General features: G+C 41.8%; 1 protein-coding gene across 1 annotated transcript in view; it reads right to left on the minus strand.

The window, feature by feature from the left end:
• LOC131948997 (uncharacterized) overlaps positions 1 to 24623 on the minus strand; it is a 245209-nt gene that overhangs the window by 118691 nt on the left and 101895 nt on the right. The window contains exon 2 of the mRNA XM_059310747.1: positions 1977 to 2027. Within this exon, the coding sequence (XP_059166730.1) occupies positions 1977 to 2027 (51 nt within the window). The remainder of the gene's footprint in view (positions 1 to 1976; positions 2028 to 24623) is intronic.

The raw sequence follows: 24623 nt of genomic DNA on the forward strand, positions 1-24623 counted from the left end.
GTAGGTTGGCTGGTGTGTGTGGGTGTGTAGGTTGGCTGGTGTGTGGGGGTGTTGGTAGGTTGGCTGAAGGAGGGGTGTTGGTAGGTTGGCTGGTGTGTGGGGGTGTTGGTAGGTTGGCTTGTATGTGGGGGTGTAGGTTGGCTGGTGTGTGGGTGTTGGTAGGTTGGCTGGTGTGTGGGGGTGTACGTTGGCTGGTGTGTGGGTGTTGGTAGGTTGGCTGGTGTGTGGGGGTGTACGTTGGCTGGTGTGTGGGTGTTGGTAGGTTGGCTGGTGTGTGGGGGTGTACGTTGGCTGGTGTGTGGGGGTGTAGGTTGGCTGGTGTGTGGGGTGTTGGTAGGTTGGCTGGTGTGTGGGGGTGTTGGTAGGTTGGCTTGTATGTGGGGGTGTAGGTTGGCTGGTGTGTGGGGGTGTTGGTAGGTTTGCTGACTTATACAACAGTTACTCTAGTTCACAGCTTTGAATCGTCTATTACCATAGATATCTGAGTTTGGGGGTAGGTGGGAGGTGGGGCCAAATTTAGCAACTCACGCACGCAACACCACGGAGAAAACGCACGCGCGCAAAACAAACGTTGACGGGTGAGCGAATCACAAGTGGGTGCCTGGAGATGTAGGTGATAAACGTGATGTGGTGAGCGATTCAAAAATTAATGATTGAGTTCGATAAACAACGCTCTAGGACGGGGGTCAGAGGGGTCAGTGTACGTGGGGTCGGAGGTCTCTGTAAATAAACCATGTGGAGAGGGGGGGGGGAACAAATATCTATCTACGTTTTGTATTGTGATCGTAAACAAATATGTTTCAGACTTTTTCGGGATCGTTTTAGGTTTGTTTCGTTACTTAGGCACAAATTTAAGTTTTTATTACAACATATTGATGTTACTGTGAAGATGCAGGGATTAAGTGTGTGGTCATCTTATCTATTGGTCTATAAAAGAGATATTATCTAATGCTATATTCGACGTGAGAAGTGTATGTGCTAAAGCCGTATGAGGCATGGATTCATTTCAGATGTGTAGGGCTGAATGATGTCTTGTTAGTGCGTTATGGTCTGGGGGTTGATGTGTTGTTGGTGATTGTGTTGTGGTCTGTGAGTCAATGCTTTGTTGGTGATTGTGTGTTGTGGTCTGGGGGTTGATGTGTTGTTGTTGATTGTGTTGTGGTCTGTGAGTCAATGCTTTGTTGGTGATTGTGTGTTGTGGTCTGGGGGTTGATGTGTTGTTGGTGATTGTGTTGTGGTCTGGGGGTTGATGTGTTGTTGGTGATTGTGTTGTGGTCTGAGGGTTGATGTGTTGTTGGTGATTGTGTGTTGTGGTCTGGGGGTTGATGTGTTGTTGGTGATTGTGTTGTGGTCTGTGAGTCAATGCTTTGTTGGTGATGGTGTGTTGTGGTCCTTGGGTCAATGTGTTGGTGATTGTGTGTTGTGGTCTGGGGGTCAATGTGTTGTTGGTGATGGTGTGTTGTGGTGTGTGAGTTAATGTGTTATTGGTGATGGTGCGTTGTGAACTTGGGGTCAGCGTGTTGTTGGTGATGGTGCGTTGTGAACTTGGGGTCAGTGTGTTGTTGGTGATTGTGTTGTGGTCTGTGAGTCAATGCTTTGTTGGTGATGGTGTGTTGTGGTCCACGAGCCTGTATCTCGGCACTGTTTACATTGTGTAACCCCCAGGTTGATGTCTGGGTGGAATAGTGTCTAGAACAGCATGAGGTAACATCGTGATGTCACGTGAATTTCTGGTCAAACTCAACAAGATCTGCGTGACATCCAGCGGGATTAGACTTTGTGAACATTCTGTTTTATTCGCTGATCTGTTGACATGTATGTTTGTCTGCTTTATATTGTTTTAGTATGTTGGTATTAATGTGGCATATATGTGTGTGTCACCCTACGCTACGGTCTATAAGTTTATGTTGTAAACTGGAGTATGTTAAATTATGGTGTATGCGATCACCAAATATATAACGACAATGATCACTTACTTCTATAGGCCCTCTTGCTACGCGAGTACACTTCCGGTTCAAAGCTGCCATCTGGGAAAATAAACAAAACAAAACATTACTTAAAACGAAATGAGGAACTTGTAGGCTTACTTATAAATGTATACAGATTATAAGTTAAAATTGTAATGAGCTAATGTCAGCAAAACGAGTCGTCATAACACATTGTCACACATCTTTGTCGAAAACATTTCAAACACGTATTGGAAACACAAACTGGTTTTACGTTAGATTTAGTTATATCACAGTCCTATGTGTAAGCGATTGTTCTTATATCTTGCCTAAATCATTTGCGTGTTTCCTTGTTGTTGTTTTAATAATTTACAAAGTAATTAAGTTATATTTGTGACTCCGATATTATGTTGATTAAACTGTGTTTTAATAATGCCGAGGAAAATTTGAGAACTGGATAAAAACATCTAAAAACATCATCAATGTGTCGAATTACGATGAGCCCATGTTTACACGGATTTAGAGGAAAAAAAATGAATTAAAAACCCATCTCTGACCACGCCTCAGATACAAACAGTAAAACATTTTGGGATGCGAGTTTGGGGGAAAAAAAATCAAATTACAAGTTTTAATGTGTTTCTCTTGACGTGGCAAGGCCCCGGGCAAAAGGTGAAGTTGGAAGCGAGCTGCAAGTCGTCCCCGAGAAATCTTTCAACGCTCCCAGTTACTTCACCACAATGGACACGCTGACGTCACGGCCTAATTTCATCATTTTCGTTGTCGCCGAGTACCCTTATGGCGAGTATCCCCTCCTTTTTGGCGAAGTGTCGTCCCCCCTCCCTCCACTTTTTGGCGAATACCCACCCCCTTCCATCTCTTTCTCTTAAAGTTTTAAATTATCTTTCACATGGCTCCAGCGAGCAGACCTTACGCTAAGTTGGCTTTTCAATTTGGCAGGTTTTAATATCTCAGCTGCTATTGTTCTTGCCGGAAAATTCCGGCTCGGTGAGCTCGTTGATGAGACGCATATTACGGGGCTCTTCGCCCAGTGCAGGCATCGCGAGACATCGCGGACGTGATCTATGTTCACGTCAACATTTTTATGGAGACATCACGGCGTGATATGCTCACGTCATCTTTAGAGAGTAGAGGTCACGTACGTGATCTATAGAGCTAGAGTACAGACTAGGTTTCAGGTAAGTGATAGATCTATTCACAAATTGTTAAAATATATAGACTAACTCAAGATCACGTCAAGATCACGACGAAATTCACTCAGAATTGACTAAATCCAACAGTCTAAGCTCACCACGTTATAGCGTGCTGCACAGATATATCGTGATCTACAGTCATTTCAAAATTATCCGGTTAAAGCGATTGATGCGATATTCGGTCATGTCAAAGTTGTCACGTCCAATAGAACGGCGTGTCTAAGACCACGTCAACATTACTAAACTTAATAAACTAACGTGATCATTAGTACCTTGTGAACGCACTTTTTCACGTGTGAAGTCCAGACCTATAGTACGTGACGGAATGTGTCACGTCATCGATAAAATAGACCTCATACACTCCACGTGATCTAACACTGCACACACCATCACTCACTCACAAGCTAGATTCACGTCACGTGACACGATACTCACGTTAATGACGTCACCGACACACCCAATAAAAACAAAACATTAATTCTTTTTTTCGTTTCACCAGCTTTAAAATCTTCTTATCTTTTTTTTTTCTCAACAAACTCTCCTCGTCCTCCCCACCCAACAATGTACCGAAGAAAATAAACCAGAGGTAAATCTCGAAACATCGGGAGTTTCCTTACACACTTCGTCCAACAATTCGCATATCACCAGGCATATCCGTGTTTTATTATCGAATGTTGTGACAACAGTACCAGACTTGAAGGCAAAGCTAGAGGTGTATTTTCTCTGAGCTAACAAGCAGGTGGGGCCGTTCATTAGCAAAACAGAACGAGGAAAAAAAACCGTCATCATTGTTGGACTAATTAGCACAGAACGATTCTCGCTCTTTCTTCATCTTACGCGGGCAGAAACGTCGGAGTATATTCCCCAAACGGAATGATGCTGCCATAAACGAAGTCGGTAGATCTTTACACTAATGAAAGGAATTTTTTTTTTACATCATTGACACATCTGTGCCAGAATATTATTCCAAAAGCATATCTTTAAACATCCCCCCCACTTGGAAAGGTGGAGGGGGGGGGGGGGGGTTCCTCCCCTGTCCATTTCCCCATCCCCCCACCCTTATTTTATGAGAACTCTCCTAAAAATCCCGATATCTTCCACTCGCTTACCATAGGAAACGCCCATCGATCGAGAGAGAGCGGGTGTTAACACTGATGCTATCTGCAAGAGAGGGGGGTAGGGGGGTGGAGGGGATTGACAAGAGGAGGGGGAGGGGGAGGAGAAAAATAGAAACCATCGTCTTCATTCATTCAAAGATAATGCATGCATTCTTTCCCTTCTTTTTTTTCATTGCTTGGTTGTGAGTAGCGTCCCTTGTCACAGTAGCTGATCCCAAACTTAAAGTTTTACATCAACAAGCAAACACACGACCCCTGAACTTGCGACCCCTAGCCCGTGACCCCTAGACGGAAGATAAATTTATTCTTTTTTTAATATCAGGATCCCGATTGCACAACATGCATTGGGTTCAGCTGAGTTAAGTATTGATAAAATCGATCTCAGTGTTTCAAAAAGAAAACTAGATAGCATGGTTACTGCCCTTAGGGGGGAAGGGGAGTGAATACACTGTTTTAAAGAATGTAACAATGAAAGACGTATAAGGGAAATTTAGAGACATTAAGACCATAACAGTTAAGACAAGTTTATAACATATCAAGTAAACGAAAACCAGGTATTGAATGGAAAACGTAATTATGGCTATGTTACACATTAAATCCTACGTCCACTCTCAGTTAGAAATCAAACTTAACTCGCTTAAAACACTCTTCACTGGATTTTCTTACAGGCTTCATGCTTAAGTTGTTAGTAGCTTACGCTGCTGAGTATGCAAACATCTTAAGGAAAAGACTGAATATTTAAGTAGTGTTCACGCTACATACATACACACACACAAATATACATACCCAAGCACACTAATACATATTATATTAATAAACACATCCATCCATACATACATACATATTTAAACTCACGTAGGCTTATGAGCACACTCGTACACACATGCACACACACTCATACACAACACACACTTCTATTTATAAACTTCAACAACAAACACGGCAGGTCTAAATGTTGTCGAGCCTTCAACTAGAGACCTCTACAACAACTGTGGGACAGAATCAAAACAAAGATGGTGGCATACTTAGAATATTGAACTAGTCTATCCTTCAAACAGGCAGTTTTTTTTTTAAAGATTTTTTTTTTATATAAGCCTACTTTTATCTCAGTGTTTTAGAGCGTAACTATAAATGTGGATGTGGGGTAGGGACATTAAGGGGGAGGGGGTGCTAAGGGGGAGCGGGCGTGTCGCTGCAACAAGATCAGAGATTTTCAGATCGATGTGCACGGTGAGTGAGTACGCTGCATGCATGTGAGTGAGAACTGCATGCATGTTTTGGTACACTTATCTTCCGTCGTGGCGGATAAAAACACGACACGCATGTACTGGACCCGTGTCAATCGTTACGTACTGATGTAGAGGGCTGTGTTGTCTACTGAGTGTGTTGGTGAATTGGTTTGTTGTTTAAAGGGTGTGTTGTGTCAATAGGCGTGTTGTAAAATAGACGTGTTGTTAAATGGGTTTCTTTGTTAATTGGTGTGTTGTCTACTGAGTGTGCTGCTTCATAGATGTGTAGTTTAATGTGTGTTATTAAACAACTAAGCGAAGGACCCACATAGGAATGTGTTCTATAATGTTGGATGTGCCATGGATCAACCTAAAGACGGACACACACGCTGACAGATAAAATTAGTGTAATTTAATTTTAGATTATTTTTAACTATAGATAGAACTGGATTTGACCGACCTTAAGACAGATAAATAAATATACATGTTAATATGCTGTATTTGTTTGACTATCACAACACGAAAACAACTAAAGAAAGATATTTTGGACACAACACAATGGCCGACAGACACACATACAAACCGAAGACAATATCCCGAAACATAAAATCTACTAGGGATACTTTAAACTGGTACTAAAAACAAAAATAAAATTACTACTGTAACTAATACATTATAACACAAATCTAAACATGAGAGCATGAGAGCAGAATTGTTGTTTCATTGTGTTATGTGGAATAAGATTACAGCATAGTCGTACCGTACTTTCTGTATAAGGGGAGATACGTACAATCAACTAAAGAGATAACTCTAATGAAACCAGACAGGCGAAAGAATTGAGCCTAGATCAGTTACACGCGATTACGAGTTTAGGAGATCTGGAAATCGAAAAGTACAAGATCAGTGTGTAAATCGATCCGCCCCGTCCAGGATGTGGGCACGGGGCTGATTTCGCGAGGGGGTGGGGCGGGATTGGACCCCTGGGAACAATCTCTGCGCACCAGCTGAGAAAGGCTTGGACGGGGACGGACTAGGAAGGGAGCGGCCATTGTTTCCAACCCCCCCAAGTGCGCTCTTGTGTGTCACAAGGGGGGTTCGAGGGTCCGATTGTTCGCATTCGGTGCTGAGGACATCTTTATGGTCGATTTCTGGCGCTGATATTTTTTTATGTCCGCGGCTGTGATTTATTTTATTTTATTTTTATTTGAAGTAAATGAGACATGGAAATGAGGCGAATTTCAAAGAGTGTTGAGGACTCGTCCATACAACTACAGCACACACATGAATCGTTTAAAAATACCTCTCTCCACCAGGCATAAATAGCGCACTATTTATATTTTTAAGTAACACAAAATCAGTAAAAATAAACATCACTCCACACGTGCAATAAACTAAAGTCGCCATTTCACGGAAACTTGACGAAGGTTTTCGCGCCATTTAATAAGTCACGTGAGAACAAAAGCCAGGCCACGCTTGATATGAGTGCGAAAAGACACACCCCACCCCCCATCGCCCCAATCAATTAACATAATTTTTTTATGTCCTATGCTCATTCCTCCGGTAATTTATTGCCTTAACTGGCAATTTATGTCGCATCGAAAACGAAGCTAAATTTGTGGCAAAAAATGGCATCGAGGCCCGGACGATATTCGAGATTTGAAACGAGACCAGATGCGAGATTTATGTTGGCACCGTCTGTAGTTGTAAGGGCAGAACAGGACTTGTATCTTAACACCTACTGCAATCACGGTGTCATTTCGTTGGACAACTCAATAAACTGATCCTACCATTTCAAGCGAAACATAAACAAGATAATTTCGTTATTTTTAGATCTTCTTTTTCTTCGTTGATAATTGTAATGTTGGGCATGATTTCATCAAACACAATTAAGTATAACGTGTCAATTTGTTAGGCGCGTATAGACCGTTGACTCCGATTTCAGCCTGCATTTTCTTTTTAGATTTGCTTCATTGCCTTTGTCCATCCAAGAACAAACTACTAAAATTTTGTAGCTGTCTCTCCTAGATAGGTTGCTGTCCCGGGTTATCATTCCTCATCCGTTCGAAAGTCCTGAAGGACATTGGTCCCTAAAGTCCTGAAGGACATTCCAATAGAAATGTATTCTAATAAAAACCGTAGATAAGAGAACCACCGTTTCTATAGATTGTGGTGTGCTATGGGGGCTTATAGGCGCCTTAATACTTCCCAACCAATGTAAGTTAGGTAATTCGGCTGAGTCGGCTCCAAGAATGTAAAATGTTTAGTTTTATCAAATACGATAAAAGAAAACATAAATGTAACCTCAGACAAGTTAAAAAGTCATTTTAATTTTTATCGGCAGTTTACATGTTAAGTCGATTCGACCATTTCATCAGCATCTTGAAAGACAATCACCATAGCACCTGGCGGGACTATCACCATAGCATTTGTAGGACAATAGTCCGGGCGTCTTGAAGGCAATAGCTCTAGCGTCTTGTAGCTTGTAGGACAATAATCCTGGCGTCTTGAAAGACAAATGTCCTATCGTCTTGAAGGCAAGTCCTAGCGTCTTGTAGACAAAAGCTCTAGTGTCTTGTAGCTTGTAGAAACAATGTCATGGCGTCTTGAAGGACAAGTCCTAGCGTCTTGTAGACAAAAGCCCAACCGCCGTGTAGCCAAATCGCCTTACCAGGGCAGACGATTAGGCCTGAGACCTGGAATCTGGCACTGGTCAATAGAACAGCAGGCGGTAATCTCCGCCTAAAACCCCAGTCTCCGGCTCGGAAAATTTCAAAGAAATTAATCGTCTGCTATAGAAAAGCGCGCGTGGACGAGCCAAGATGGCCGCCAGTTGCTGTTAAAATAATTAGTTAATATACACGTGAATTTTCGTAGTGTCAATATTTTTTTTTCTCAATCCGGCTTGAAAAATGTTACAAGATTAGTTTGGAGTCACAACAATAGGGGGTAAAATAAGCAGGGTAATTAAGTAATTAGCATGATTATATTTTGTTTGTAATTTGAAGGGTCAAATTATTATTTAATACCATCGGAAAAATTAATCTTTTTTATAAACAAACTGAGTTGGTATTACAAACCTAAAAAAAATATGAATCATTGTTTATACAATGTCTGTTAGATGGATCAATAGTGCTGCATTGATCTTATAAATTAAAAAAACCAATAACCAATTTGTCATTTAAGTAATCAACGGATCTTCGACATAAAAAAAAATATTTCTGTAACAATGCAGAAATACAACACCCCTACTAGACTGGACCGCAAAACAACAGCGGGGGAAAAAAACATAATTCCCCCACTAGTATTCGATCCTAGGGCCGAACAAAAGAACCAGCCATGCATGTAAGCCTGGCGATCAGTGGAGCGTGGGGACCATGCCCTCTTAGTCACGGCTGGTGTGGGTCCCACGTAACAGTTGAACCCGTCCCCAAGGTACGACATAAATAACCCCCATTCTCCACTCAACAATTAACCTCCCCACCCCCTTGTGTCGTTAATTATTCGACCACAGATCAGACTTTGAACAAAAATGGCACCATGCATATTACCAAGAACGGTAATGTTTTTTTATATATATTTTTTATGTTATTCCTCCATTTTAAAACTACACAGCATGAATTAACTCCCCCTAGTTGCACTATTCCTGTTGGTCGGCCTCAAGTAGTTTGTGCTTACTCCCCTTGACGTAACCCCAAGTTGCGCCGAGGCAGGTACTATAATTATTTTTGTTCATTGCATTTCAGCGCCATTTCGTTCTCAATTTAAGCCGCTGTCGTTCGCTAGACAGGAGCATATGTGCCCGTACGTCAGAGGCACATGCCCCGAGAACTGCTGCTTGAAAACTTAGACGGAAGTGGATTATACAATGGGGCATGCGCTCCGACCCCCGGGGGGCCATGTTTGTACCCCCATCTTCAAATGTTCGGGGCGTTTCTCTTATAGCTGAGGGTAGAGCCGATTTTTTAAAAATGGTTGCAGTATGAAGGATTATAAAAAATTGGTTTTGATATTGAAAATATAGGGAAATATGACCGTTGAATACATTATGTTCTTAAGTTTAACTTAAAAATATGATTGCGAGACTTAAAATATCGTGTTTATTATTATGTAAAATGTCATTGTTTGATAAATGGTCGCATGTGTAATACACGTTTAAAACGGCTTTGCCGATGTGGGTAAGACAGGCTAGGTCTGTCAGTGTCTAGATTAGTTCCTACCGATTAGGCTTTCTTTCATTGTGTGTGTCTGGTTGTATGTGTATAGATGTATGGGCTTGGCTGTATGGATCTTATTGTACGGGTCAGGCCACACGGGTCAGGCCGCACGGGTCTGGTTGTACGGTTACGCCTGTGCATCTGAAGTCCAGACCAGACCAACTTAACACGCAGACAGACAAGACCAAATGTCTCTCGCCCCGTCTCACCACAATAGCCCGTGCCCCACCCCCCTCCCATTAAAGGTAAGCGCACGTGCGAGTCTACATCGTGAGCCCTACAGGCAGAAGACGGATGCAACACAGCGTTCCAATCGTAGACTTCCAATTTTCTTAGACTCCGTTCTAAAAAATTTGGTTTTAAAAAATCTATTTACCGAAATTTCTTTAATTTTCTTTTTTTTTTTTTTACCTCCACTTCCAATACTTTGTTTTTAGATTCTTGTTTTAGTTTTCCTTGGATTCGTTGACTAGTTTCAGGAAAAAACAGCTAGAGAGTGACAAAAGACGAAAGAAAAGAATGAGAGAAACACACGGAGTGGGAGAGCGAGTGGTGGATTTTTTCAGAAAAGAGGAGGGGAAAAAAATGATCCCGATTGTTCGTCTTTCAACTTGTTCTCTGGTGAAGAATTTTAATGATATTTGGGAAGTGGAAGGCAGTCGTTGGCACACGGTGTACCCATGATTTACTGGCGAATTTCATTGTGCGCCTACCCGTGGGTGTGGGGTATAGGAGGGGGGGGGGGTGTTCCGCTTGAACGCTCACCTTCACACAGTGAACAAGGGGAGAAGGGAGGTAAGTACTCACGAGCAAATCGCACAGTGTCACATCGCGTGATGTATACGTCTGGCGTACATTTTAAATACTAATGTTTATGCGTTTATTTTCCGGCAGCGTAGTGGGGGGGGGGGAGGGATTAGCTGATATAACCTGTACCTGAACACATGCAATTTAGGGGGTGGGGGGGTAGACGTCACTGGTTATACTCTTAACACCTACGTACGTTCTCCTACATTGCTAGAACATGAATGGGTTTGTCTTTTTTTCTTAAGTTTATTTTTCCATCTGGTGTAGATGCTGCCTATAACCCAAGGGATAAGTTCTACTATTGGCATTAGGAGAGGGTGGGGGTACGGGCTGATTTAAAAATACAAACTCCAGATCCACCGGGGTAAGCTTATCTTGTGAATTTATTTATAGCAGGAAGATGAAATGGAGTGCGATACATTCGCATCTGTACAAAAAAACAGATGATGTGCAGAGTTAAGTTTGGTACATACATTAAGGTTGGGAAAGTGATGTTTATATGTAAACCTTGGGCACAAGATGGAAGGTGGAATGGTTCTGTACGTATCGCTGGTAGGTTCAGTGTTAGGGTAAGGATGGGGTGAGTATTGAGGTTAGGGTTTCCTGTAAGAGTTAAGGTTAGGGTTCGTGTAAGAGTTAGGTTAGGGGTCGTGTAAGAGTTAAAGTTAGGGTTCGTGTAAGAGTTAAAGTTATGGTTTTGTATAAGAGTTAGGGTTAGGATTAAGATACGAGTAAAACAGTCTCTTTCGGGCGACCGCTTTCGCAATTATCGGAGTATTTAAGAAGCATTTTATTAAGATCATATAATTCTTACTAGCATCCGCGTTTTTGTAAATGATCTAAAGAGTTTTTATGAGGTCTGGGGGCGATGGGTGTGGGGGAGGGAGGGAGGAGGTTATAGCAACTGACATGTCAGAGAAAATCGAATTCAGATTTTCTAAAAACAAATTTATTTTGTAAAAAAATTTAAAAAATGACGAAATCGCGTAGTACTGGTTAAAACAAACACCTAGCCACTAGACAATTACAGTTGGGTAACGCTAGAACCAGTCCTGTTTGGTGCAGACAAAAAAAAGAAAAAGAAATCTGCGCAAATCAGGTGCCAGCCGAAAGAGAAAAATGGCAGCTTTTATCGCCGACGGTGAGACAGAGTGCGCACCTAAGTGCACGACGGATAAAAGATTGGTGCAATCACACGGAAAGACAGGCCAGAAAAACAGAAGCATGGATCTTAGACTGGTTTTCTTAGACACTTCTTCTAGTCTCAAGACTTTTTTTTTTTTTTTTGGTTTTTGGAAATATTTTTCGGTTACTGGATTTTTTAATGTTTTTTTTTTTTTTCCGTAACTGGAAAAAAATTTTCGGAGTCTGGAATTTTTATTTTTAGCACCGATTGAAGACGACAAGGTCAATAAACAAACCCCAGGGCCCCAGGCCGGACAGCTTATTGTCACTTACTGTCTACTCTGGTCATCCAGATGGACATTCGCTGACCATCGCCAGGATAACAAGTTTATGGTGCCATCTCCCGCCGTGATTGCAGGCATCGATCGATCTGGTCAGGGACTGGACGCTGGAACCACGGAGCAAGGTCTGGAAGCTGGTCATTTTTTTTTTCTGATGGCCGCGGCCCATTCAAAGTTTAACTAGTGACCCACTTTCTCCAGTTGTCGAGGGAGGGTAGATGATATTAATCCCCGGTAGGTCGCAGAGTGAGCGGTGCCTTTCTCTTTAACTAGGGGGGTGGGGAGGGGGGTAGAGGCGGGGAGGGGGCTGTAAATAGAGAGCCGGGGATTGTGGGTAATGACGGGTTTACGGGTGGTTGCACGCGGTAAGGACGAGTGGTGAAAGGTACATTAAACAGGGGTAAATTGGATCGGTGGAAGAAGAGTTATCGGACTTCTCGTGACGTCTTTTGTAGGGGAGACAAATCCTTGTCAAAGATGGGAGTAAAACAGATTTTTATATTTGTGTACACAGATTTTTTTTAAAACAAATTTCTGGCCTTACCAGCACAAAATCAAAGACTAGCCTGAGGTTAAGAAAATATATTTTACGCTCTCTTGCTTGCATAACTTTCTATTTTATTTTAAATTCTTTACTGTTTACTTGTTTTACATAGAAAAATAATATGTTTTTTGTTTAATTCAGCGAGTATTCGATTAAGCTACACTTGTTGAAAATACGTTGTATTTTTATTTATTTTTTTGCTCGCACATACTTTTCCAAATGAAAAACAAAAAGGTTTCAGTAACCGTATTGCACCTAACGTAATAGTTGAAGTAGTTTCAGTTGTAAGTCGAAAATTACATTTGACTTTCATCACGTCAGTCGCCACCTTACAAGAACCCCGAATATAGCAGTACGTTATTTTTTTTAAATGAAGGTAAATAAATACAAGAGCGTTCTGCATTCTTTAATTAATTACCAATAATAACCCACTCGTCTATAGCCCGCCCGCCCCACCACACCCACGCCACCACAGGTAAATTTTTTCCACACACAATGTGTTGACTTAACCGGTAGCTCTACATTACCGAATCGTCTGGGTGCCAAAATTGTTCCGCTGTTTACTTTTTAAAAACTTCTCATCAAATAAACACAATGCTATCTCATCCTTCTACTACCTCTTCAACCTCCCCAACCACTCTGCTCCCACCCCCACCACATTTCAAACTTTCATCACTCCCCCACACCTCTCCCATCAGCATACCTCTCCTACATTCACACCTCACCGTTATCTTCTAACCCTACGTATCCTCAATCTCACCTACCTCTCCTATATATCTTTTCCACACTCTCTCACATCTTCCACTTCTCCGCCTCTCCTAAAGACTACACTCCGCACCCCACCTTTGCTACCCCCTACCTCTCCGCCTCCTCCTAACCCCTACCCCTTCGACCACATCCAACCTCCCTAGATGTCCTACTTCCCCCACCTCTCCCTTCCCCTAACCATAATACACACGCCATCCTCTCCACTTTCTTATAGCTCCTCAGCATCCCACCCCTTCAACCCCCCTCCATCTCCTACCTCCCCCACCTCTCTGCCCTCTCTCTTCCCCCCCCCCCACCTTTCCTACCTCTCGAGGAAAAAAAAACCCACCTCCGACAAGTCTCACCTCACTTAACCCCTTCACCGCCACCATTGTCATGACGTCACATCATGTTCATGCAATAAATTACATGGTTAACCTAAACTCACCCCCACCCACTTCAATAACGGCATTTGTTGATTGTTATTCTTTAATCCCCCTCCCCCGCACCCCCCCCCCCTCCAACCACCTCAGACCTTGACTCACCCCTGGCTCATGGGAAATAAAATTCTTTAGTTTATTTTTTAACAACCCCGTATTTCAGCACTTTCCCCCTGTCTGTCAATGTGGGCCCTCGCTTTGCTTTGTTATTAAGATGCATTGTGGGCGAGAAATCGAAAGTGTTCAACACGAGAGCGACATGACGCATGCGCCGACAGCGTGCGCGAGCAATCGCTGCACCACAAAGTGACAAATGCACCATAGAGCATTTGCTTTGAGAAAATAGCCACATTAAAGCATCAACACAAATAGGCGATTTTTGTTATTTCTTCAACCAATACATTTAGATATTTGATATTTTAACTTTTTTTTTTAATTAAGAACCATTGACTATTAAAAAAACGCATTAATTTTTCTAAAATTCTTGCTTTTTGTTTCTGCAATAACAAAACGCTTTTTATCTACCACGGTGACTACCCATGGAAGTAATTAATTTTGTTTGTTAAACTTTACTGAAAATAAAATCTATCAACTCGGCTATAGAAAATAGAAATACAATTTCTACTTGTAAAACTAATGAAGTACAGTTTGCAACTATATTTGACATGCACTTTTCTATTTTCACAGAAAAATAAATAAACATAAATCCGAAGACATCCAGAAGAAAACAAATCTTCAAATGCGATGCTCGGCTTGGGTTTGTTGCAGTAATTTATCAGGACAGGACACAATAGTTACTGATGAACTCTGGGCCGGCTAAACGTGACCCGAATTCCTGGACTGCCGGCTTGACGGTCTTTTGAGATGCCGGCATTGACCTGATCTTTTGAAATGCCGGCACTGACCTGGTTTTTTTTTATATGCCGGCACTGACGGTCTTTTGAAATGCCGGCATTGACTTGGTCTTTCGAGATGCCGGCATTGACCTGATCTTTTGAGATGCCGGCACTAACGTGGTCAATGATATGCCGGCACTGGCCTTATCTTTTGAGGTGCCGGCACTAACGTGGTCAATGATATGCCGGAACGGACAGTCTTTTGAGATGCCGGCACTGCCCTGGTATTTTACACAGATAATTCTATTTGGAGGGGGGGGGCGATTAGGTTTGATGCACCATTATTTTTGTCATGGAATAAGGCACACATCTTGTCCACAACGTATAAAGGTAGGCATACTGTAGTATTTTATTTGTTGGTAAGTATGAATTAAAAGTAACTTTTTTAACGTAAAAAATACCCTGTTACGGAAATAGAAAATTTAAGGATACGGTAAATTACTTTGAGAAATGATTTTGTTTTGGAAAAAGAAAATAGTTTTTTACTAAATGAACGATCATATTTATTCTTATGTATGTTCCCCCTAAGTAGGACACATACCTTTCAATACTAAAGTGATATTTGAGACCACTCTCGGGGTTAATACTTGGTCCATCTAAATGACCATTTTATACATAGAATAAGCTAACGATTTACATGAAATATATATCTATACCATACACCATTATTAAAAAAAAACCCATCTAAATATGACTGAAACATAGTTACCCTTAATATTAAAACACAAATATCGAGATGGAGTTTTTACAAAGACTACTTTTATCAAAACGCCTTTATTCTAATAAATAATGTATGGATGCATGTAGAGTTGAGTAATTTAGTTAAGCTCCTAAGCTCGGGTACATAAAGAACCTGGAACCCATGAATACAAGTTTGTGTAAACAGTCAGTTTGCTGAGCTGTAGTCCAGTCTCGTCCGCGCCCTTCATAAAACAATAATCAGACACATAAAGGGATGTAACTCCATTTGTTTCTTAGGGTTGTCGTTCCTGCTTGTTTGCACAAGCTTGTATAAGGGGTTGGGGAAGGAGCGGGCGGGAGGGATGAATGTTTAATGCGTGTGTTTTTCCGGGATAAAAATGGATTATTAATTCATCTCTCTCGAGCGTGAGCTAATATTAGTTCGTGATTTCTTAATTAAAGTCACCTAATCAAAATTGCACATTATGGTTTGTTTGTTGTTTGTGTAAAAACACGCTCACTAGCTCTGTAAGAATTTGTTTGTAGAAACTAAATGTTTAAGGCATACAAACAAGAAGTCAATTTACGAGATATGGTAAAAATTGTACACCAGCTTACGATGTTAACAAACAGGGGCAGGCCGTTTTAACAACATCAAGGTTTGTGTATGCTCACACGTTTCATGAGTTACAAGACTTGGCGCTTTAGTTTTTATTAATATTTGAGATGTGTTTAGCTCATGTAGATGGTTTTATATGCTGTGTTGGTGGTTGATTATGTTGTGTTGGTGGTTGATTATGTTGTGTTGGTGGTTGATTATGTTGTGTTGGTGGTTGATTATGTTGTGTTGGTGGTTGATTATGTTGTGTTAATGGTTGATTTTTTATTATTTTTTTGCGTTGATTATGTTGTGTTGATGGTTGGTTAGCTGTAGTGCTCATGTATGTGAAATGACGACAGATATTTGTGTGGTGATCGACTATTAGTTTGTAGAAATGGTTAAAAATTAATTTAACTTTATTTTTCGGTTTTCGTTTTCCGTAGTGTCTGTTAATGTTATATACTTTAGCCTGTGAGTGTTGCAAAGCCTGATGATACAGAATTTTTATGTCCAACATATGTCCTACCCCCCCCCCCCCCACCAATTACAAGTCTCTAGTCCCCCATTCCTGTGTCTATTCCCGAATTCTAATAACCACCCCTCTTCCCCCCGTCCGTGTCTACCCCCCCCCCCCTATGTGTCTACTCCCACACTCGGTGTGTCTGCACTTCCACCCTGTGTGTCCATCAACCCACTCGTGGTGTCGACCCTCACCAACGCGAACACACGCACACACCGTGTGTCTACCCCCCCCCCCCAGTGTTTCTACCTCCCCCCCCCCACCCCCACCCCCGTGTCTAAAACCGACCCGGCTCCTCTAATCCTCAAATCGCCAGGCCACGCCCCCAGCCTGCTTCCTGATGACCTTTCCCGTGTGTACCTATCAGTAATACAGATCTATATGTGGCGGCCTTGATGATCCTATCGAGAATACGGGGAAAGGGTTGGGTCATGATGTGTGAGTGTGTGTGAGGGGGGGGGGCGGGTTTCAATGGGTGTGGGTGATGAGGGCCGAGTCGGATCAAATTAACAGAGAACAGTCTGGCTCCATATGTTGAAGGATTCTCCCCACATTGTCTGGCAGTGAGGTCTCTTAGAACTGTGAAACGGCTTTAGTACTGTTGGTGTAGGGGCTGGGTGGGAAAGAAAAACATCAGATAATTTCTTTGATAAACGCACCGTTGTGCAATCATACATAAGTCAGTATGACCGTAAGGAGTGTTGATATACAATGGGCTGTAGCAACCACTCCGTCCTACTACTAAATGCACGACGCCTTCATTTTGTCAGGCACAGCATTACAGCACCCTGGGTGTCGTAGATTACACAACACCCCAGGGCTGGTTGGGTCATTCTCGGATATTCGAGTTCCAGCTGGTGGGATGTCCGGCACTGATTAGTCATCGATGCCGAGGGTTGTTTAGTCTTGGATGACACTACGTCACAATGCAGTCCGTACGTTTTTATAGTAGTTCTTACACAATACAACTCTAGTTGTCACCATCAAAACATAGCAGTACTACTTGACAACATCACAATACCATAGAACTACCTGACACCATCACAACATAGCAGTACTACACGACGTCATACATACTACTACACGACACCACCCAACTACTTCACGACACCACCCCAACACCCCACTACTACACGACACCACCCAACTACTACACACCACCCCAACACCCCACTACTACACGACACCACCCAACTACTACACACCACCCCAACACCCCACTACTACACGACACCATCCAAATACCCCACTACAACATGACCCCACCCCAATACTACACGACACCACCCCAACACTCTACTACTACACGACACCACCCTCTACTCCACGACATCACCCCACTACTACACGACACCCTCTCCCCCACCCCACCCCACCTCCCTCCCCCACCCCACCCCACCCCAACCACCTTACCCCTCACCACGGCTTGTCAATTATCCCCTGGTTTCCCGTGTCTGAGGGCAATCATTGACTAATTAGCAGGAGGTAACTCTGTTGGTGCTAATCATAATTAAAGAGACTTGTCAAATTTCTGTCACTGGATGGGGCTAGGGTGTGTAGGGAAGGAGAGACAGGGGTCAGAGAGTGGGGGGTCAGGGGTCAAGGGACAGTGCTGGGGCTCATTCCCTAAAAGCAATCTCTTATGAAACAATACTTCTTACAAAACGTAAAAAAAGTAAAAATTAAAAGAATTAATAAATCTTGTATTTAGTGATAAGTTATAAGCATACATATTACAATAAGATGTATTATGTATTAATTGTTACGGTAGCTATAACTGTTTTTAGTGTAATCAAGTCATGCATGTCATATGTAACTTTTTGCGTCATTAGAAAATAAATTTCACCATACAATGAGTGCTCTGATGAAAACATTTTTTTTTTTTACAGTGGCGCGGTGAGTCACTCAATGAATGTAAGCTGGCAATCAGAAAACCCAGTAACGATCTGGGAGTAAGGGGAGGTAATTAGCAAAACCGTCTAGGGGGAGGCAACTCATATTTTGTAATGTTAGTTCAGCCTTGATTTGCTTCTATCACAACACCCGGGACCGCGGCAATCAAATCCGGTTATTGCAGATTTACTGTGCGCGTCCCGCCCCCCCCCCCCCTTCCACTCTACCCAAACGTCTATAATATATAACAAGTCCTTAGTGGGATGGAGCCAGGGTCAACAAGTTCATTGGCTGAGGGTTTTTTTAGCCGTACCACGATGATATACGAATGAGGGTGGGGGAGGAAGGAAAACTATAGAGGACGTGGTTTACTGCGTGGAGATGAGTGAACAATCGTGTACTGGTCCCAACATGGGACTCTTAAAAAACGTTGACCCTAACTGTAATGTAGGTGGGCTGACCCATATGTGGGCTGACCCCCCTTCCACTTATAAGTGGGCTTACTCTCGACTCCATCGCAAGTAAGTGGGCTTGATGTAATAGCTTTTTCTTATCCCCCACTAAGGTGGCAGGCACTGACAAAAAAAAATATTCCGTCATGCGTTGAGTACTCGACTAAGCTACTTATCCGTGCACATGCATAGCGCGCGTCGATGTGAGTACACACGGCACGTGCCTGGGATGACGAGCCATGTAAATGAACAGAAGACAGTTGATGAGTAACATGGTCAATACTGTTCGACCGGTGCCCCAGACTATTCTAGAAGGTATTTGAATGTAAAGACTGATAATTTTACAATATAGAACCGATGGATCTCACGTTGTATGACTGTGGTGTTTTAATTTGTATTGTATTTCTGCGTTATTTTTTTTTTTTAGGGTTTACAGTTTTGTGAAATAATTAACCTTGTTAAATTTTGATTGTATTTTTCTTCGTGGGAGAATGGGAAAGGGTATTAAAAATACTTCTATTACATTGTGATGGGGGATTGTGTCTGAATGTCGCTCAGCATTAAACGTGAAGATAGTTGCACCGTGTAGAGGGGAGCAAAGAAGCACAGTCCATCTTAATCAGACCAGTCCATGTCAATATGACCAGTCTATTCTGACCAGTGCATGTCAATATGACCAATCTATTCTGACCATTGCATGTCAATATGACCAATCAATTTTGACCAGTCCATGTCAATATGACCAATCTACGTAATTACTCTCTGTTTAGTTTACCATAGTTTGAAGACGTCTTCACAATCAGTCTAAACAAAAGCCCCCCCACATTACATCACAATGTCCAGCTGGGAAGTTCACAAAACTCCCAATACCTATCTAGATCTTACGCTATCATCAACATAACGACGACAACAACAACGAGATTATCAATAAACTAAATGAAAATTTTCCTCTAACTTTTTTTTTGTATTACGTTAATGGACTATTGTTATTTCAAACTACAATCCCTAAACAGAAGATAAATGAGACAGAAAAAAAAACTCTACCAAACAAAATCCAGGCGTTTTAAAGTTTTGAAAAAGAAATTTGGAAGATTCGATGACACTAATGAAGAAACGATAAGGGATTATGCCGTCTTGTCCCCTTCTCGTCGGCCGGGAGTTGGGCGAGAGTTGGGCGAGAGCTATCAGTTTCCTCGGAGTGCGCATGTCAGGGCTGGGACGCACTGAGACAGGAAGGATTATGTTTTAATCCTTAATCTCTTAATGGCGTCTAAATGAGCGCATGGATACTCACACAGCCGTTAAATCGTTAAATCCGTTTACAGCTTGCTTTGTCCTGCGCACCGTAAGAAGTAAGGGAAAAATGGATTATTTCCCCTGATTAAAAAAAACCCACGGATGGCACATTTTCTCATCAATCTATGCAGTAATACGGATGGCGAGCTATTTGTTAACATTTACCATCATCTGTTGATAAAAATACGTGCAACGGAGTTTTAAAAGAAAAACAGGCTCAGAACACGAGTAGGCTTATAAGGGTAGCATTTACATTTGGTCTAATGTCCTGGAAAAATCTGGCCATCCCCCCTAAAGCTGCCAGATATTCCTTACATGACATGATTGTAAATTATATTTAGAAGGATTTCTCCGAGAGCTTAAAGAGCGGTGGTTAAGAAAAAAAAAATGGATGCTCGGAAGAGGATGAAATCTTATATGATCTATGGCTAGGGGGTTGGTGGTAAGGAGGTTTGGGGAATGTGGGCAAAGTTAGCAAAATGTGATGTAATATTACTTTTTAAATATATATATATATATATTTATATATATATATTTATATATATATATATATATATATATATATATATATATATATATATATATATATATATATATATATATATATATATACTCAGACATTGTATGTATATTCTGTTTGCTCCTACAATTTGAAAGGCTGTAAAGACTAGTAAGCTTTCCATTGTATTATGTAAACAAAAGTAGCTTTTCAAAAGTTTACTGTTGTTGGTCTATTGTTGCATGTTTATTGTAGTATGTCTATTGTTGTTGGGATTATTTGTTGTATGGCCCAGGCATGCTGATAAGGATTCGTGAAAACATTGCGAGGATTTTGACGACAAAATCCAGATTTAATAACGGACCATGGCTAAGACTGATGTAGCTGTGGGATTACTGGGATGATATGAGGCTGTAATCCGGGCGTCTACGTCAGCGCTAATCACCGCAAGACTTGGGAAGATTGCGAGAATGAACAGCGCGCTGTTTGTTTGTTGTCTTCTGATAACATAATACGTCTACGAAGGGGGGAGGGGGGTCGATTCCACAGGCGATTCAACAACGGCGTCTCTTTAACCAAACCTTGATCCTGATCCTTTTGTGGTGGGTTCTAACCCCGTGTTCCCTGTCGGATTAAGCCTAGCATGTCACGTGGGGGGGGGGGGAGGATTAGTGAGGAGACCGGAAGTGACGTTGGCCACATTATGGTCCATCTTCGTCCATGTCTTGGTCGAGCTTTGGGTCGATGAGACCAGTGTGGAAACAACAAGATGGATTCTCTCCTCAATTTGCAGACACCCGTGTGTTTTTTTTTAAATTGAAAACTCTCTCTGGCAGAGTAATAATAATTGTCACGGTTTTTTTTTTCTTTTTTTTTGTTGTTTTTTTTTTCCCCCACAAGAAAAATGAATTAGACGAGGGTGATGCCAAGGATATTGGGATTAACATGATTCGTTTTTGGCCGGGTAGTTAGGAAAAAAAATGTATCGAAACTACACAGTTGGTGTGAGGCTTCGTAATATACTAACTAGTTATATTATAGTGGACATTACATTGACAATCACGTTGGTCGTCACGTTGATAATCACGTTGACAATCACGCTGAGAAACAATTACGATGATAATGGAGATCAAGTTAGACATCACGATGACATTTACACTGACCATCACGTTGACTATCACGCTGGGCATCACGTTGACAATCACGTCCATTACGCCCCCCCACCCCCCCCCCCCCCCGAAGCTGTGTGGTTAAAACCCCGAGACCACCGTGAGAAGACAGGGTTATTTTGTGACAGGGTTGCCATGGTGATCAATGGCTCCAATATTAGGGTTCCGATGACACTAGACTTCTCTAAGAGTGCGAATATGGGGGGGGGGGGACACACGATAGTTTGGATTTGGTAAAGGGGATGTTTTAATTTTTCTCCCAAACTATTTCGCAGAAATTGTGTGTTTTTAAGGTGAAGGTTCTTTGAGGTAAAAATTCAATAATACAAGGTTACATGAGAGGTCTGAACCTGAGGTCAAGGTCACGCTCACCTTCCGGTTTTGGTTTTCTCCCTGCTCCGTCCTCAGGATTTAATTGGCTACAATTTTTAGCTGGACACACGAACTGGCCTTTTGAAATAACTGCAAGCTGGGCAAAAAATTTACTGGCGGTTCTCAAAACAAAAAGCTCGGTTCACTTAGGGCAGAACATGTTGCTACACGGTCACTGTATCAGATATGTGACTATGAGAGTCTGTGAGTCTGAGAGTCAGTGACTCTGAGAGTCTGAGAGACAGCACTGCTGTGACAATTTGATCACACGTTGATCAGGTAAGCCAAAAAGTTAAACTAATTGCCTAATTAACCCCATATTCTAAAGGTCAAAAACGCTAACCAAAATCCCAAGTCCAGGTACGAATAAGATTTTACTACCTGCATTTTTCATTTTATTTGTGAATTTAAGATATGATAATCTTTAAGATATGATAAGATTCATATCTCGACTGTTATTTTTTTTTAAATAATTCAATATATTTATTATCTAGCAAACAAAATAGTGTTTATAAATAGCGGTGGTTATTTTCTCATTGAAAACACAAGCTGTGCATTTCACATATTTAGGGACACCCCCCCCCCCCCCCCCCACACTCCCAAGCATCAATTTTGGAATATTTTAAAAAGAAATTCTCAGTTCATCCCTCCTTCATTCTCTCCCTTCCCTTGTCCTGTTTAAAGTAATTGTGGTCCCTGGTCACGGGTCATCCTTTCATGCCGGCAGCTAGCTGTCAAACCCACTGTGACCCGTCCCCTATCTTTCTGGGTTGAGTAGGGGGTGGGGGGGGGGGGCGCTAGAGAGGGGGGGCGTCTGTCGTCCAGGGTGATGACGACACTCTCCAATTGGAGTGCTCACTTCCACAGCATGTCCACATGCCGCAATACGACTCGCGTCTGACCTTGAGGGGGTGTCTGACCTTGAGGGGGTGTCTTTTTGGGCCCGGGGTGTGACGGACTCGGTCAAGCGTGAACGACCGGGCAGAATCTCGTCAAGAACGAGGTTAGATTAAGATGCGAACGTTGTTCCACGAAAACTGGGGATGGGGGTGGCGTGTCTGATAAACGAGGGGGGTTGGGGGTGGAGCATGGTGTGTATGTGATTAGCTTCGTTAATTAAAAGATAGGGTTCATCACATTGAAAGGTTGTTGTTTTGTTTCAAGAGACGTAACTCGTTCAGTCATTCCATCAGATTCAACATCACGTATCAACCTGAAATAATTCAGTTTACTAGGTCTCTCAACGTTAATATGAAAAAAAAATTTACTTTTATAGCCGTGTTTTTGTTTTAATTCCAAACTCCTGTATTTCAATAATGCAAACTGTAACGCGACTCTATGTTGATAGCGGGAATGTATTTTACAGTGTATTTTTTTCGTCCAGCGCAACTTTTATTTCTCCTTTGTTCTCCTTTCACCCTCCTCCAAAATTCTTTCACTTCTCCTTTCCCACAAGACTGGACCTTACACAAACACGACGATCTCAAAAATCTCCCGCCTGACCTACCTATCTTAGATTCTAACGAACATTCATCTCCACTTTTGCTCTATCATGATAGGGTAGATGTAGTCACGTGATTGTGATAACGTCATGTAACGTTATGGTTGAATTAACAGGTATGTTTTAGTACTCTGGTAAACAAGTAATTAAATTTCCTACTATCCCAAGTGTAAGTCAATAACAAAGCTTACACTAGAGTATGGGGAAAATAAAAAGTATGACGGGAAAAACAATGGAATGCATGAAATATGTATTCGTATTGAGAAGTATGTGCGTTGTAGCGTTACGTACATCGTTTTGTCAGTGCGGGAAAGGTGTCATCGGGTGACAGAGGTGTCATTCCGGGTGACAGTGGGTGTCGCTGGGGGTCGGCGGCCGACACCCTGAACCCCGACGGCTCGACAGCTTTAACTTTTAGGGGTGGCTGGTGAGTTTAGAAAGACATTTCACCGCGTGAATAATTGATTGGGAACCTGTTGATTGACTGAGTAGTTGACCTTTGAACTTAAACAGATGGGGAAACACTTAGAGATAATGAGTTTCAACTGGTTTTGTTAGCACTATGCCTTATGTATATATATATATATATATATATATATATATATATATATATATATATATATATATATATATATATATATATATATATATATTATGTGTGTAAGTATAATATGTGTGTATATGTGTGTGTATACGTGTATGTTTGTGTTTGTGTGTACATTGATATACATATATAACAGGCCCCATTACATGTTTAGTTATTCTAGTGCCGGGTTTTTAATATAGTGCTGGTTTTGTATCAGAAGAAAGAGGGATGTGTGTGGTTGGGGGGGGGGGGGGAATTATTTATTTATTTTAATGAATCATGCCATAAAGTCTACAAAAATAGTTCAACAGTTCCAGTTCCCTTTTCTTTTTCTTTTTTTTGGGGGGGTGGGGGGGGGGGGTGGGGAGGTTGGAGATTTTAAACTAAAAGGGGAAAAGTGTTACATTATAGCTATTTGACATCGAGTCGAGTTAT

This window comes from Physella acuta, unplaced genomic scaffold (genome assembly GCF_028476545.2).
Source record: "Physella acuta isolate Inbredline_101_S28 unplaced genomic scaffold, ASM2847654v3 ptg000669l, whole genome shotgun sequence".
Taxonomy (NCBI): domain Eukaryota; kingdom Metazoa; phylum Mollusca; class Gastropoda; family Physidae; genus Physella; species Physella acuta.